This window comes from Hippocampus comes, unplaced genomic scaffold, assembly GCF_001891065.2.
Source record: "Hippocampus comes isolate QL1 unplaced genomic scaffold, H_comes_QL1_v1.1 scaffold40, whole genome shotgun sequence".
NCBI classification, from domain to species: domain Eukaryota; kingdom Metazoa; phylum Chordata; class Actinopteri; order Syngnathiformes; family Syngnathidae; genus Hippocampus; species Hippocampus comes.
Genome location: NW_017842058.1, coordinates 59,322 through 74,085, shown reverse-complemented (window position 1 = coordinate 74,085; position 14,764 = coordinate 59,322). Strand labels below are relative to the sequence as shown.

The 14,764-nt window shown below is 39.1% G+C and overlaps 1 protein-coding gene across 1 annotated transcript in view; it reads right to left on the bottom strand.

Annotated features, from left to right (window-relative positions):
* Window positions 1-7,995: 7,995 nt before the first annotated feature.
* The window catches only part of nckap1l (NCK associated protein 1 like), a 20,774-nt gene continuing 14,005 nt past the window's right edge, over window positions 7,996-14,764 (bottom strand). The window contains exons 24-30 of the mRNA XM_019861117.1: window positions 14,174-14,267; window positions 13,822-13,904; window positions 12,736-12,816; window positions 11,050-11,143; window positions 10,839-10,955; window positions 8,934-9,043; window positions 7,996-8,239 (exon numbers count right to left, since the gene is read on the bottom strand). Of these exons, the coding sequence (XP_019716676.1) occupies window positions 8,135-8,239; window positions 8,934-9,043; window positions 10,839-10,955; window positions 11,050-11,143; window positions 12,736-12,816; window positions 13,822-13,904; window positions 14,174-14,267 (684 nt within the window). The 3' untranslated portion in view covers window positions 7,996-8,134. The remainder of the gene's footprint in view (window positions 8,240-8,933; window positions 9,044-10,838; window positions 10,956-11,049; window positions 11,144-12,735; window positions 12,817-13,821; window positions 13,905-14,173; window positions 14,268-14,764) is intronic.

Sequence of the window (14,764 nt, the reverse complement as noted above, 5' to 3'; positions counted from 1 at the left end):
ACTGTTTGACAGCATGATGACGTAAAATTGGTTTTATTGCAAAAAATGCTGTGGAGGATGTGGGTCACAGACCAAAACCATGAAATTGTCGTGCAACTTTGGATAAAGTTGAAGACAGTCATTGCGTGTGATTGGCTGGCAACGAGTTCGGGGTGTACCCGCCTACTGCCCGAAGACAGGTGGGATAGGAGCCAGCACGGCTGCGACCCTTGTGAGGACAGGCGGATCAGGTCATGGATGGAAAATCATTGCCAAATGGACATTTTTCGACGAGAAGGAACGTTTCATGGGGCACAAGGTTAATAATATACCACAAATCGATAAGATCAGTAAAGGTTGTTCAACATCCTTTTTTATCCCCCCCATGTTTGATACGCTTGCATAATCTTTTTATGGAGTTAGAGCGGCACTGTGCAACAATGTGACTGGGGAAAACCCCTGCTCCAGTCTAAACCTCCTGCCCCCACCCCACTCATTGGTGGTATACTGGTTTGGCTGCTGGGTCAGACTCACTCTCATGCTCCCATGCTCTTTGACATGGCACAACACATTGCCGAAAATGAGGAAAAGTCCCATCGACTTGACTGGAAGCTGGTTTTGTTTTCACATAAAGCAACCTTTGATGTCAAAGTGAGAAAAAAATAAAAGACACTCAAAGTCTGTGAGGTTCGGGAATTGATGAGAACCTCCCTCGTGCATCCTGGTCAAATTTCAAGCTGGCACGGCTGCGGCAAATCAGAGACAGCATCTGAAGGTCACTGGGGTTTGTTAAAGTGACAAATAAAATATTGAGCTAGGGTGACCACCAAAGAGATTGGGAATTACATCATAACAGGACTTGTATCTGAAGCGTTCATAACCACTTCCTATGCTACCCTAACCACATTCCAATCCTTATAACCCGCACGTCTAACATGGCAATGCCGCTAATCTTTTAAACTTACACCTACCCGTCATTAGGCCTAGCAAAATACAGTGCACCGTCGACGAGCCCCTTCATTGCGTATGCTTGTGTGCAGTGACAGTACTGTATATACGCTGTCTGAAATCAGGCACGGCCCCACTGTGATGTCAGAAGGCGCATCCAATGAGAGCGATGGTGACATTGATTTCTGATTAAAAAAACAAAAAAAAAACCAAACTAAGCAACATATGTTGCCAGTGTTCTAGGCCAAAGTGAAAAAAAAGCAAAGAGAAACTCGAAGAGGCCAAAGTGCACCTCCAAGCAGTCTTTAAATAGGTCTAGCTCACGTATAAGTCTGATCTACCCAAGATCCCTCTGTGCCTTTATAAACAGTTCCTCCTCATCAGTAAAAGTCAAAGTCAGGGCTTTTCGTGGTCATGGTGGAAAAAAAAAATCCATATTGTCGAGCTGAAGCCTACTCAGGGTTCTACATTAACAGTGGCCCGAGGGCCACTACATGACTCTGTCAGGACACCCAAAGTCCGAGCACTGTGAATTTTACTCTTCTACTTGTTAATCAATTAGCCTCTGATGGATGAGGCTCGCAAAAAGTACCTGCCCTTTTCCAACACAGCTGCTATTGCCTCTGTCCGTGATGGATCGGTTAAACAAAGTTGTTTGAATCAAGCCATCTGGCATTCAGGTTCTCCCCTTTTAATTCCCCCCAAAATGCCGTTTTGTGACAGATCGTAAATAGATCCACTCCAGACTTTATTGGATTCCTATTTGGCCTAATGCTGAAAGCCTTAACCAAGTTTGGATAAAAAGCCTTTGGTTTCTGGCGTAATCCTGTTTACAGACAGACGTACAAACAAACTAAGGCCTCCTCCTCGTCCTCCTCGCTAGAAGGTTAGTTCTTAGAATCTCAGAGAACATTTGCTCCTGACGAATAGTTCAAGTCGCAGGTTGGCAGCCTCTTGCAGTTTTGATCTTTTTAGTGTTCTAACTATTTCGGTTTACTGATCGGTCTATCCCTCCCCTGAGGATGATGAACGCGCACCCTTTGATCTCTTTGCTGTCCGCTACATTTCGCAGAAAGAAATGTGACTCCGTGACACCATAAATCACTTTGCAAAAACGTTGCAAGTCCCCTCATGGGAACCACACTTCCAAGAGGCTTAGGATTCTGAGGGGCATGATTGGTGGTCTTTTTTGTTTTTACAATCCTGGTGTCCAAAATAGAGTTCACCCAACGTTTAAAGTCTCGAGTCTCTTTCAACGTCGTCGCGGCAGTCTATAATGTCACTGAGTGCTACTTCTTGGTTAAACACCAGAAGCAAATGCAGCTGGTTGACATATTTGGCGAAAGCACGATACACGCATACCGATACTCGAGCCAAATTTGAGGATTTTCACACCCTCCCGATCAGTCAAAAAAGACCTGATGGTTGGACGTCTCCAAAAGCCTACGGAAAAGGGTCGAGACCAGCAATCGTAAATGTTTATGGCTGAGCATACATAGCGACAGTTGGGCAGAATTTGAACATTTGCCTTCCCATCCAATATCATTCGCAAATTGCATAGCAATATTTTTATGATAATTTGTTTTCTGCGCTATGGTGCAAAGTTTCGCACTTTACGCACAGCTCTACCAAAGGCGCATCACGTCTGCGTTATCACACTGTATGCGCAGTTAGCATATGCAACAACAGCGGGACACAGATGTACAAAACGACGACATCCACGTTGATTTTAATTACAGGCTGTGATATAATCCAATGCATATTTTTAGTTTATTGATACGCTATGCGAATTGCAGTACACACTAGCACATCAATGTTGGCTTTTAGCCCATAGCAAAAAGTCGCAACCTCAGATTTCGACCTCATGGGTGCCCTCCAATTGGACGTCTGACAAATGATGTCATGTACGTATTCTATACACTTTTTTTTTTTTACATCCTATAAAAGAGTGAGAGAAAAAAAGTCAGCATTACCGGCCCAGTGCGATCCTCCATGTTGCAACAATCAGATGTTTATCAGGCTGTCTTCTGCATATCTTGTGAGGGTGTGTCATGACCTCTGGCATCAGTCTGTGTGTGTGTGTGTGTGTGTGTGTGTGTGTGTGTGTGTTACCAAGACCCCCCGAAATGAACATGAGCCCCTGTGCCTTACTGCAAAGCCAGCACATGCGTATCCATTGTCATGGTTTATGTTAGTAAGCCTGTGCTGCTCTGTGTTTACGCGAACACATACTCAATGCCTTCTCCTCTGTGTATGCACATTGTGTGTTTGCGTATGCGTTTTGTGGGTGGGTGTGTGTATGTGAGAGAGAGATCGTGTGTGTGAGTGTGAGTGTGTGTGTGTGTGTGTGTGTGTGTGTGTGTGTAAGGGCAATGTGCTTGACTGCGGACTCCTCAGAGGTTAGCAAGTCAGCAGGAGAGGTTCTGCGTCACCAACACAATCAGCAGAGAGTCTTTACATTGGGACCAGAGTTTCCACCATTATCTGGCCCAAGTGTCTCGGGACTGGAACACACTGTAGAGCTGCAGTCATGGTCCAATTGCATGCAAGACAAACAAGAATCCCATGACTGCAGGCATCTGTAATTCTTGGCTATGCAATGCCAAATGATTTAAAGTGAGAAAATTGCACATGACAACAGGGCCCAAATTGGGACCCCAAGCAAAATTTTACTTGGACGCCCAGCCACCCCGCAATCGTCACTATTACTACCACGACAACTTCGACACCTATAGTAACCATTAGTACAACAGAAACCTACATTGAAAGGATATAAATTGAGAAGCAATGTTGAAGACAAGTGAGTGGAAAGAGACGTCTCGCTGTGTAAATGCGGGTCAGATGATCGTTCAGATGTGGCATCTCCTCATTGCCACAATCGTTGCCTCTTTCCATGATCAAATGGTGCAAATTTGGCTACCTCATAGGAGTTCGTATGCGCAATGCATGCGCACCTCCAGACGCATTGCGCAGATCCCCACATCCAGTTCACTTTTGCTTCCCCTTGCTCAAAATGCAACCGCCTACAGAGGATGAGGCCCTCTGCACCATGCGTGCGCTGCGTTTAGGGAGGGGCGGTCCTGCATGACAATACACATATACAAGTGACCCAAGTTCTGAGTTGTGTGCATATAATACAATATTTGGATGACTTTTTTGGGGGGTTACCTTACAGCAAGAAGCACTTCTGCAGAAAATGAACAGTTCTTCAAAAAGGAGGCTTCAAGCTGACTATTGACACTCTCAGTTATTGTGTGGTGTGAAACTCAACATAAAAACAAAGAGAACTATGTAATTAAAAGAAGCATATAGCTTTGCCTTCATAAAGCATTTGGCTTAATGTTAAGAAACAATGAAAACCCCCATAGATGTTGAACGAATAGGATTGGTGTCGCAGCATGAAAACGGATTTGGCCACGCATGCGCACCTCCAGACGCATTGCGCAGATCCCCACATCCACTGCACATTTGCGTCCCCTTGCTCAAAATGCAACCGCCTACAGAGGATGAGGCCCTCTGCACCATGCGTGCGCTGCGTTTAGGGAGGGGCGGTCCTGCATGACAATACACATATACAAGTGACCCAAGTTCTGAGTTGTGTGCATATAATACAATATTTGGATGACTTTTTTGGGGGGTTACCTTACAGCAAGAAGCACTTCTGCAGAAAATGAACAGTTCTTCAAAAAGGAGGCTTCAAGCTGACTATTGACACTCTCAGTTATTGTGTGGTGTGAAACTCAACATAAAAACAAAGAGAACTATGTAATTAAAAGAAGCATATAGCTTTGCCTTCATAAAGCATTTGGCTTAATGTTAAGAAACAATAAAAAACCCCATAGATGTTGAACGAATAAGATTGGTGTCGCAGCATGATAACGAATTTGGCCATGCAACCGCCTACAGAGGATGAGGCCCTCTGCACCATGCGTGCGCTGCGTTTAGGGAGGGGCGGACCTGCATGACAATACAGATATACAAGTGACCCAAGTTCTGAGTTGTGCGCATATAATACAATATTTCGATGACTTTTTTTGGGTTTAACTGACAGCAAGCAGCACTTCTGCAGAAAATGAACAGTTCTTCAAAAAGGAGGCTTCAAGCTGACTATTGACACTCTCAGTTATTGTGTGGTGTGAAACTCAACATAAAAACAAAGAGAACTATGTAATTAAAAGAAGCATATAGCTTTGCCTTCATAAAGCATTTGGCTTAATGTTAAGAAACAATAAAAAACCCCATAGATGTTGAACGAATAAGATTGGTGTCGCAGCATGATAACGAATTTGGCCATCAACTGTGAAGCAACACACACAGACAATACAACAATACTCACAGGCATATATTTTTTTATCCTCTGCACAGAATAACTTACATTTTACTGAAATCTTACATAATCTATTCCATATAAGTGTCACAAAAAATAAATGTAGTTAGTCATTAAAAAAAACGGTGAATTCTATATTTGTCATCTTTCACCAAATATTTAAAACAAAATATTTCCATCACTCATTCATTATCTGAAGCGCTTATTTCTCATGAGGGTTCCGGGTGTGCTGGAGCCTATCCCAGCTGACTTTGGGCAAACAAAATATTTTTTATCACTAAAGAAACTAATAAACACATTTGGGTATATTTATTTTAAAAATTATTTTTAACATAAAAACAAAGAGAACTATGTAATTAAAAGAAGCATATAGCTTTGCCTTCATAAAGCATTTGGCTTAATGTTAAGAAACAATAAAAAACCCCATAGATGTTGAACGAATAAGATTGGTGTCGCAGCATGATAACGAATTTGGCCATCAACTGTGAAGCAACACACACAGACAATACAACAATACTCACAGGCATATATTTTTTTATCCTCTGCACAGAATAACTTACATTTTACTGAAATCTTACATAATCTATTCCATATAAGTGTCACAAAAAATAAATGTAGTTTGTCATTAAAAAAAAAACTGAATTCTATATTTGTCATCTTTCACCAAATATTTAAAACAAAATATTTCCATCACTCATTCATTATCTGAAGCGCTTATTTCTCATGAGGGTTCCGGGTGTGCTGGAGCCTATCCCAGCTGACTTTGGGCAAACAAAATATTTTTTATCACTAACACGCAGTTAATGCATTTACGACATAAAAGTAAAGGGAAAAGCGGTATTTAATCCCCCAAAAGCCACAAAAATAAGTATTAATGACATGAATTTTGTGACATTATCAAATTTGATCCATTCAATGAAAAAAATCGATTAAATTATACAAATTAAATGTAATTTTACAAACTTTATTCGGAAACCTATAGTAAAATAAATAAATAAATAAATAAATAAATATATATTAAGGAAACAAATTATGTAATTAATAATTACATACAATTAAAGACACATTCGAGTCGATTTATGAAAAAACCAACTATGGAATCCATTACATTAAACTAAACTTTTACAGTTTCTTTTTTTAAGCAACATAAACGGCTACCCTCAGCAAAACTGTAATTTGTCAGGATCATGCAATTGATTTTTGCCCAATTTCAGTGCGCTTACATCGCATGTATTTTACATAATCTAAACATGTTAGTTAACTATGAGTAATGTTGCATTTTTACCCATACAAATTCCTTCAAAATGTAACTGAAATAATTTAATACTATGAATAAATGAAATGATTAATAACAGAACAGAACAGAACCATAGCGCTTATTGGAAACTGCACTTTTTAAGTTTGAAAACAGTCAAATTCAGGTAATTCGATTTTCTGCTAATTGGTCAATGTTTCATCATCAGAATTGAAGCCCAAGCAGGAAGTGGAGTCAAATTTAGATTGATCCACATAATTAGCATTCCAAACTGTCATGCAAAGCATTTAATGGCAATGGTGTGAGTTTACCATGTGCAGGAGCAGATATATATATATATATATATATAAATTAAGGAAACAAATTATTTAATTAATAATTACATACAATTAAAAACACATTCGAGTCGATTTATGAAAAAAACAACAACTATGGAATCCATTACATTAAATTAAACTTTGACAGTTTCTTTTTTTAAGCAACATAAACGGCTCCCCTCAGCAAAACTGTAATTTGTCATGATCATGCAATTGATTTTTGCCCAATTTCAGTGCGCTTACATCGCATGTATTTTACATAATCTAAACATGTTAGTTAACTATGAGTAATGTTGCATTTTTGCCCATACAAATTCCTTTAAAATTTAACTGAAATAATTTAATATTTTGAAGAAAATGAAATGACTAATAACAGAACAGAACAGAACCATAGTGCTTATTGGAAACTGCACTTTTTAAGTTTGTAAACAGTCAAATTCAGGTAATTCTATTTTCTGCTAATTGGTCAATGTTTCATCATCAGAATTGAAGCCCAAGCAGGAAGTGGAGTCAAATTTAGATTGATCCACCTAATTAGCATTCCAAACTGTCATGCAAAGCATTTAATGGCAATGGTGTGAGTTTACCATGTGCAGGAGCAGGTAGATGGACTCTCTGTTTTTGCTCTCCACGTTTTGTCCCATCTGAAGCAGGGCAGAGGATGCTAGCTGTGCGCATAGAAGGGAAAGAAACATGCACATTCAAGCACAAAAAGTTGTTAATTTGCCGACTGATTTTGAACGATCAACCACAAAATGGCTGAGGTTCAACCTCATCCACAAAATGGCTGCGGATTAATTCCAAATGCAGCTATGTTATTGCTCTTGCCTCTACTGAGCATAATTTCAAACCAATTTTCTGAAAAATCCAAGAGATAACTTGCACTTTGACAGTTTCTTTTTTTAAGCAACATAAACGGCTCCCCTCAGCAAAACTGTAATTTGTCATGATCATGCAATTGATTTTTGCCCAATTTCAGTGCGCTTACATCGCATGTATTTTACATAATCTAAACATGTTAGTTAACTATGAGTAATGTTGCATTTTTGCCCATACAAATTCCTTTAAAATTTAACTGAAATAATTTAATATTTTGAAGAAAATGAAATGACTAATAACAGAACAGAACAGAACCATAGTGCTTATTGGAAACTGCACTTTTTAAGTTTGTAAACAGTCAAATTCAGGTAATTCTATTTTCTGCTAATTGGTCAATGTTTCATCATCAGAATTGAAGCCCAAGCAGGAAGTGGAGTCAAATTTAGATTGATCCACCTAATTAGCATTCCAAACTGTCATGCAAAGCATTTAATGGCAATGGTGTGAGTTTACCATGTGCAGGAGCAGGTAGATGGACTCTCTGTTTTTGCTCTCCACGTTTTGTCCCATCTGAAGCAGGGCAGAGGATGCTAGCTGTGCGCATAGAAGGGAAAGAAACATGCACATTCAAGCACAAAAAGTTGTTAATTTGCCGACTGATTTTGAACGATCAACCACAAAATGGCTGAGGTTCAACCTCATCCACAAAATGGCTGCGGTTTAATTCCAAATGCAGCGATGTTATTGCTCTTGCCTCCACCGAGCATAATTTCAAACCAATTTTCTGAAAAATCCAAGAGATAACTTGCGGCCTTGTCAAAGCAAGTTCACCTGTAAAGCAAGAACTCACTTGATTTTGAACCGTCAGCCACAAAATGGCTGTGGTTCAACCTCAAACGCGGCATGTTGTTTTTCCCGTCTGTACCAATCACAATTTGGAACCAATCTTCTGAATTGTTCCGGGGATTATTGATGACCTCTTTCCAAGTAGGATCCCAGATGATTTTGAGTCAAAGCAAGAGCTCAGTTTTGCATGATCAATCGACCACAAAATGGCAGACCCCATCTTACTTAAAACTATCGGAATACTCTGGTCTTCCCAAAGCAAGATTAATCTTGATTTTGGTTCAAACCGAGAACCAGTTTGTCCAAACCAGTCTGCTGGAAAGTGCCAGGGGATTATTTGTGACTTCATCGATGTCGATTTTTCCACCCGGATAATTTGTGATCGGTTTCAAAAGCTAAAATGGAAATGAAAAACCCTGGAAAGGTTTTGTGGAGCACTCACCAGGAGAAACTCTTTGAGGTGCTGCTCTATGTTCTTGTTCTGCACCGTCAACATGGCGGAAGCCACCTGGTTGATGGCCAGTGCCAAACAGTGGATGTTGTTGTTGTGGCCTGATGGAAACAAACATGCAATGAACAACACACACAAAAGTCAGTGTTGATTCCACAAGAGTGTGGGTGAGCGCATGAGTGAACCGTGAGCGTGCGAGTGCGTGACGTACAGTCAGCGGAACCCAAAAGAGGATGTTTTTGTAGGCCGTCAATTAGCGCGGCTTTGTTAACCAGCCGTTAAGTTTAAGAGGAAGCATGGAAAGTGGAGGCAAAGCAGATAACATGGCGCGCTTTGATAACGCCATTACCGCGGACTCTGCGGCAAATAGTTTGGGGTCCAGACACGCCATCAGCAGCAGGAGCAGCAGCGACTGTGTCAATGCACGTCAGTAAACAAAAAGTCTCAACACAAAACACGTGTTTCGCATTAGCCCCAGACATACTTGAGAGCGGAAAGTATGACACGCCTGCTGTTCTCAGGGTGAGATGCCTTGTTTACGCACGCACTCCAGGACACGCTATTAGGTGCACTCGAATATTCAAGTCAGTGACCCGGTGGAAAGACGGCACCAATATGGTATGTGAAAAAAACTGTCTTTCTTTTTTTTTTTTCGAGGACAGCGGTGACTACAGTGGACAGCTTACCGTGTTATCAGGTTACAGGGTGCACGAAAGGGTTAAGTTGAATTTTGAAGGAAATAGTCAATGTGAGAAAAAAGTGGTTGTGCTATGAGAATAAAGCTGCCTTTTTACCAAAAAAACAAAAACAAACAAAAAAATCTGAATATTGTCATAAGCATTCATGTCACTCGATTAAAGTTGTACTAAAATACAATTGAAATTAAAATAAATACATTTCAGAGAACCCCCCGCCCCCAAAAAAAATCAACATTACATCTTTTCCTCGGGAGGTTTTTACAATCAGTTGAACCCTCCAACAAAAAGAAAAAGTGCTACTGTTAGCCCATCAAAGTTGTATTTTTAATAGAATGAAGTGGTGATGTTAAATTGGGAATAAAAACATGTAATTTTTTATTTATTTATTTTTTTTTGCAAAAATTAAATGTTTACAAGTCACACTGTCAAGAGAAGTCATAACATGACAAACACATTCGTAAGAACAAAATTGTAACGTTATTACTAAATTATCAGAATAGTACAAAAATAAATAGGAGTTGTCCAAAAAAAGGGAGTATTTAACGAAATTTTCATTTTTAAGTGGGGAGAAGTTTGTCATTTTCCCTTTCTTATATTGCTACAACACCCAGTTAAAACATTTTGTTTAAAAAAAAACAAAAAAAAAAACTTTTTTTTCATTAATTGGGGAAAAGACGTAATTTATCCATTTTTATGTACCTAAATAATATAACTGAGCATTTTTAAAACCAAATGTTAATTTTTTGAATAGGGGCAGAAGTCGGAAGATTCCTCTTACGTAGCTAAATAATGTAACTGAGATTATATATATATATTTTTTTTAACATAATGTCCATTTTCAAGTGGGAACCACCTATATATAATTTTACCCTTCATTTACACAGCTAAAAAACAACGATGAGAGTTTTCATTTCTTTTCCTGAAATGTTCATTTATAAGTGGGGGAGAAAAGTCCTGATTTTGCCCTTGCTATGTAGCTAAATAACATATTATTATTCTCCTTTTACCTTGAGCATGGTAGTTACTGGTACGTTATTATCACATCGGCTGTCAAGAATTTAATTCCTGGCTGAAGTGTGATGATGCAGCTGAATCCATTGAATGTATTGGTTCACGATGGCTGATGAATGTCAGGTTGAGGGTTGTGTGAACACTTGATCTTGTCAGGGAGTCACGATTAAATGTAACAAACGCGCACCTCCGTGCTCTCGGCTGTAGCAAGAGTTGGGATCCAGGGCCAAATTCGGCAGGGACACTGCGATGAAGACCAGCAGCAAGCACGACAGCTTGTACTCCTCCTCGATGGACATGTTATCTATATATGGATGTAATATTGTTTTTAGAAAACATTCATGAGTTCAAACGCTTTTTTTGGGCATCATAACTATCACGTATATTTTTACGGTCACCTGTCTGCATGCTTCTGATAGCGGAGACAAGCGCCGGATCCACGTCGCAGCTCATTCCTGCAGCGGACGCCATTTCGAACACGCTAAGCGTCACCTGGAAACATGTTCAGCCAGTGATTCTCAAATTGTGATATGGGTGTCACCAGTAGTGAAAGAATAATTGCCAAAGTACGGTTCAGTGTATCTAACTTTGAAGTTAAATATCATTGCATGTAATCTTGAAGAGCAGTTTGGTTTTGAATATTCATTTCGGTACAATTTTTACTACGCTAGTGATTTTGAATGTCATTCATGATGGTGGTAACAGTGCTGAATAGTTTCCTTTGATGTGGTACTTGGTGTATAAAGTTTTAAGAACCATTTCGATAATACATTCCACAATCCAGATCAACTATGACACATGAAACTAAAAAGCTTCACAACAGGCCACGTGACATCACACCCTTTGTACTGGTGGCCGGAGTGTCTACGGGGCGGTTTAACATGTGCACTAAATACAGTCAAACCCTCCTACTCATGATTCATTTTGAGCAAATTTCACCTATTTGCATTTTGTTTTTCTGTCGCAGCACAACTATTCGCTGAAAACGTCACCATCCGCATTTTAATGAGTATTAACTCACAACATGACTGGACCAAAATCGGATTATTGCACGGTACAAATTAGTCAATCAGAATAAGTTACATAGCACTATAGCATTTTATTTGGAAAACAAAAAAAAGTCGGGTTAATTATATTAGTATATGTGGGGAAAAAAATGAGTGGATCAAAATTATATACTGTACTTGCAAGAGAAAAATCATTAAAAAAAATGAAGTGAGAAAAAAGTGATGTTACATGATTTCACGATTACAGACATATTTATACATGATTAAAGCTGTAATGTGACGAAACAAAACTCAATGTTTTGTGACTATAAAAATCATCAAAGGTCCCGTTCGTCTTATTTTCAACAGGAGGAAGTTGCAATGCCACGAGAAAAGAAGGTCATCGTGTTCTGAGATTAAAGTCAAATGTTCACAAGAATAAAGTCAAAACATAACAAAAAAGTAGCAATTTTCCAAGATTAAAGGACGATGTGCACATTTCACATTGTTCATCTTTTAATTGGAACCGTACTGAGCCCACTGGATTTCTCACAATAAACTAAACAAGGAGAAGCAAATGTTTGATTAAAGCGAACTGAAGGGTGAAGGTTGGTATTGCCCTACTTGCACTGACATGGTGTTTCCGCTGATGTGGTCTCTCTCACGGCGGGAGGAGGGTGGTGGGACGCGGCGGGGAGGGGGGCTGCTGACGTCTTTGGGGTTATCCTGGTCTGAGCTGTGGCACGGCTGTCATGCCTCACTCAGGGACCAGACGTAAGCAAAACGGGGGGGCCGTGGGCCTTGCCGTGTCATGTTCACATAAGAGTGCTCCGCCGGGAGATAAAGAATTTAATTTGGTGGGTAACTGCGGGCAAACATTTGTTGTCCCCCCCCACCCCTCGGTAACGTCCACACTGTCCTCTCATTTCAACAAACACACCGCACGCTTTCTGCTACATGTTTAACCTTTTGATTAAATTCCCCGTAGGCTGTCATGTAATTACACAGTGATAAATGTCAATACATGGCACGCATGTATCCACTTGGGACCGTTTCCATGAGGTAACATAATGTGACAAGTCGTACTCGTAGTGGTACCTTGATGTCCGTGTCAGGAGAGACGCAGTCCTTCAAGCACTCGATGGGCCCCATCAGGAAAGGGCAATGCTTCTCCAACACCTGTATTGTGTGTGGGTGACACATTCAGAATCCAAAGTTAGTGAAATAAATGTTCTTATTAATTTATTTTTGGGGTTGAAATGATCAAATACATCGATGTATCATCTGTAAACAAGAAACTGAAAAAATATCAGCTTTGTAAAGATGATATATAGATATTAATGATATTAATGACATTGAATGAATTCCACCCATATATATATATATATTTAAAGCAAAAAATGAAGTCAAAAATATTTGAACATGGACATAAATATTTTCATTTATTAAAAAAAAATCGAAATAAAAATAACTGCTTTTGGCCGCGACCGCTGCAAGCTTTACTCTACCGCTTGCTCAACAACAACTGAGATCGGCTCCAGCACGCCCACGACCCAAGTGAGGATCAGCAGTTCGTTGAATGAATGAATAATGTAAAATGTGATAAATACTGTGAGAAAAAATATAAATTACAGTTAAATAAATTACATCATGTTATTAAAACCCTAATATAAAATACAATTAATTTATGAAATACGAAGCAAAAATATCAAAGTGGACTCAGTTAGACATACTATTTGTATCGATCAAATAAATTCATATTGAACATATTGAACTTTTAACATGGACATATGGTACAAATATGTTATTATTTCACAAATAATATTGTAAAATAAACCAATTGCCTTTTAAGAAATAATATAAAATACAGCCAAATAATTTACTTATTTTGAAAAATATTAAATACCAAGTAATATTACAAATTCATAAAAATAATATTTTTTAAAGCAGCGGGAACAAAAGTGGGGTCTTCCCCAAGTTCTTATACTAATGTAAAATAAAATATAAAATGTATGTAAAATACAACTACAGAACAATATTTTAAACTGTAAATAAAACAAATTAGTTGAGTAAACAAAAACTATAATTTACATTATTTTCCTCGCTGGATAGACATTATTGAGCACTTCCACATGATGTTTATAAAAAAAAAAAAACAAACAAAAACATATTTTGAAAAGTCACCTCTTTGAGGCAGTCCTGCGCCATGGATCTGAAGGACAGGATCACTCCGATGATGGTCATCCTCTTCAGCAGGCTGTCTCCTCCTGGTGGTATTGGGAGACACCTTGGCAAACTTGCTTTTGGAAACAGCATGTGACTCATTTCCTGGGATTCTCGCCATCCGCTCAGTTCCATGTAAACACTTTTATATTTGTGGCCACGAGGCAGCTCCTCGTTTAGTACAAATGCACTTCGGCCTTTGCAATGTTGCCCTTGTTCCCCAGTTGAGAAAGGAATGCTTTTATGAGTTTGCGGTGAACCCGCTTTGAGTCGGCGATGTGTCCCAATACCTTTGTCGCACCAAATCGCTCACCTGTCAGCCTCCTCTTGAGATTGGCCATCTCCTCCACCTCCTCAAAGTTGTTCCTCATCTGCACCAGGACGTCCATGTTCTCCACCACCAGTTTCTAATGACAGTAACATCATTATTCTTAATATGTTGCATACAACATTTATTCTAGTAATAGAAATAAAAGTGAAAATAGTAACATTACTACTACTACTACGACTACTATTAATAATAATAAGAATCCCCTCAGTAAATTGTCACTTTACTGTGGTGGAGTAGTTTGTGTGTGTTTCATCATCAAATTTACCGATATGTATCGTGTATGCATGCATTATTTTAGGACCACACGACTGAGTGCTATTTTTCTTAGAAAAGTATGTTGCAATTTTTTTGGGGGAGATGTTTTTTCAGACTTCTGATGTATGGATGGCATTTCTATTCATTTCAATTGGAGAAAATGATGTAGCACCGCTGTAGTTTTAGAACTATTTCGCAGTGTATGTTGTGTAGACGTTAGCGTCAGGCCTACATAACGTTCATATATATATATGTGTGTGTGTGTGTGTGTGTGTATATATATATATACGTGTATATATATATATATGTATATGTGTG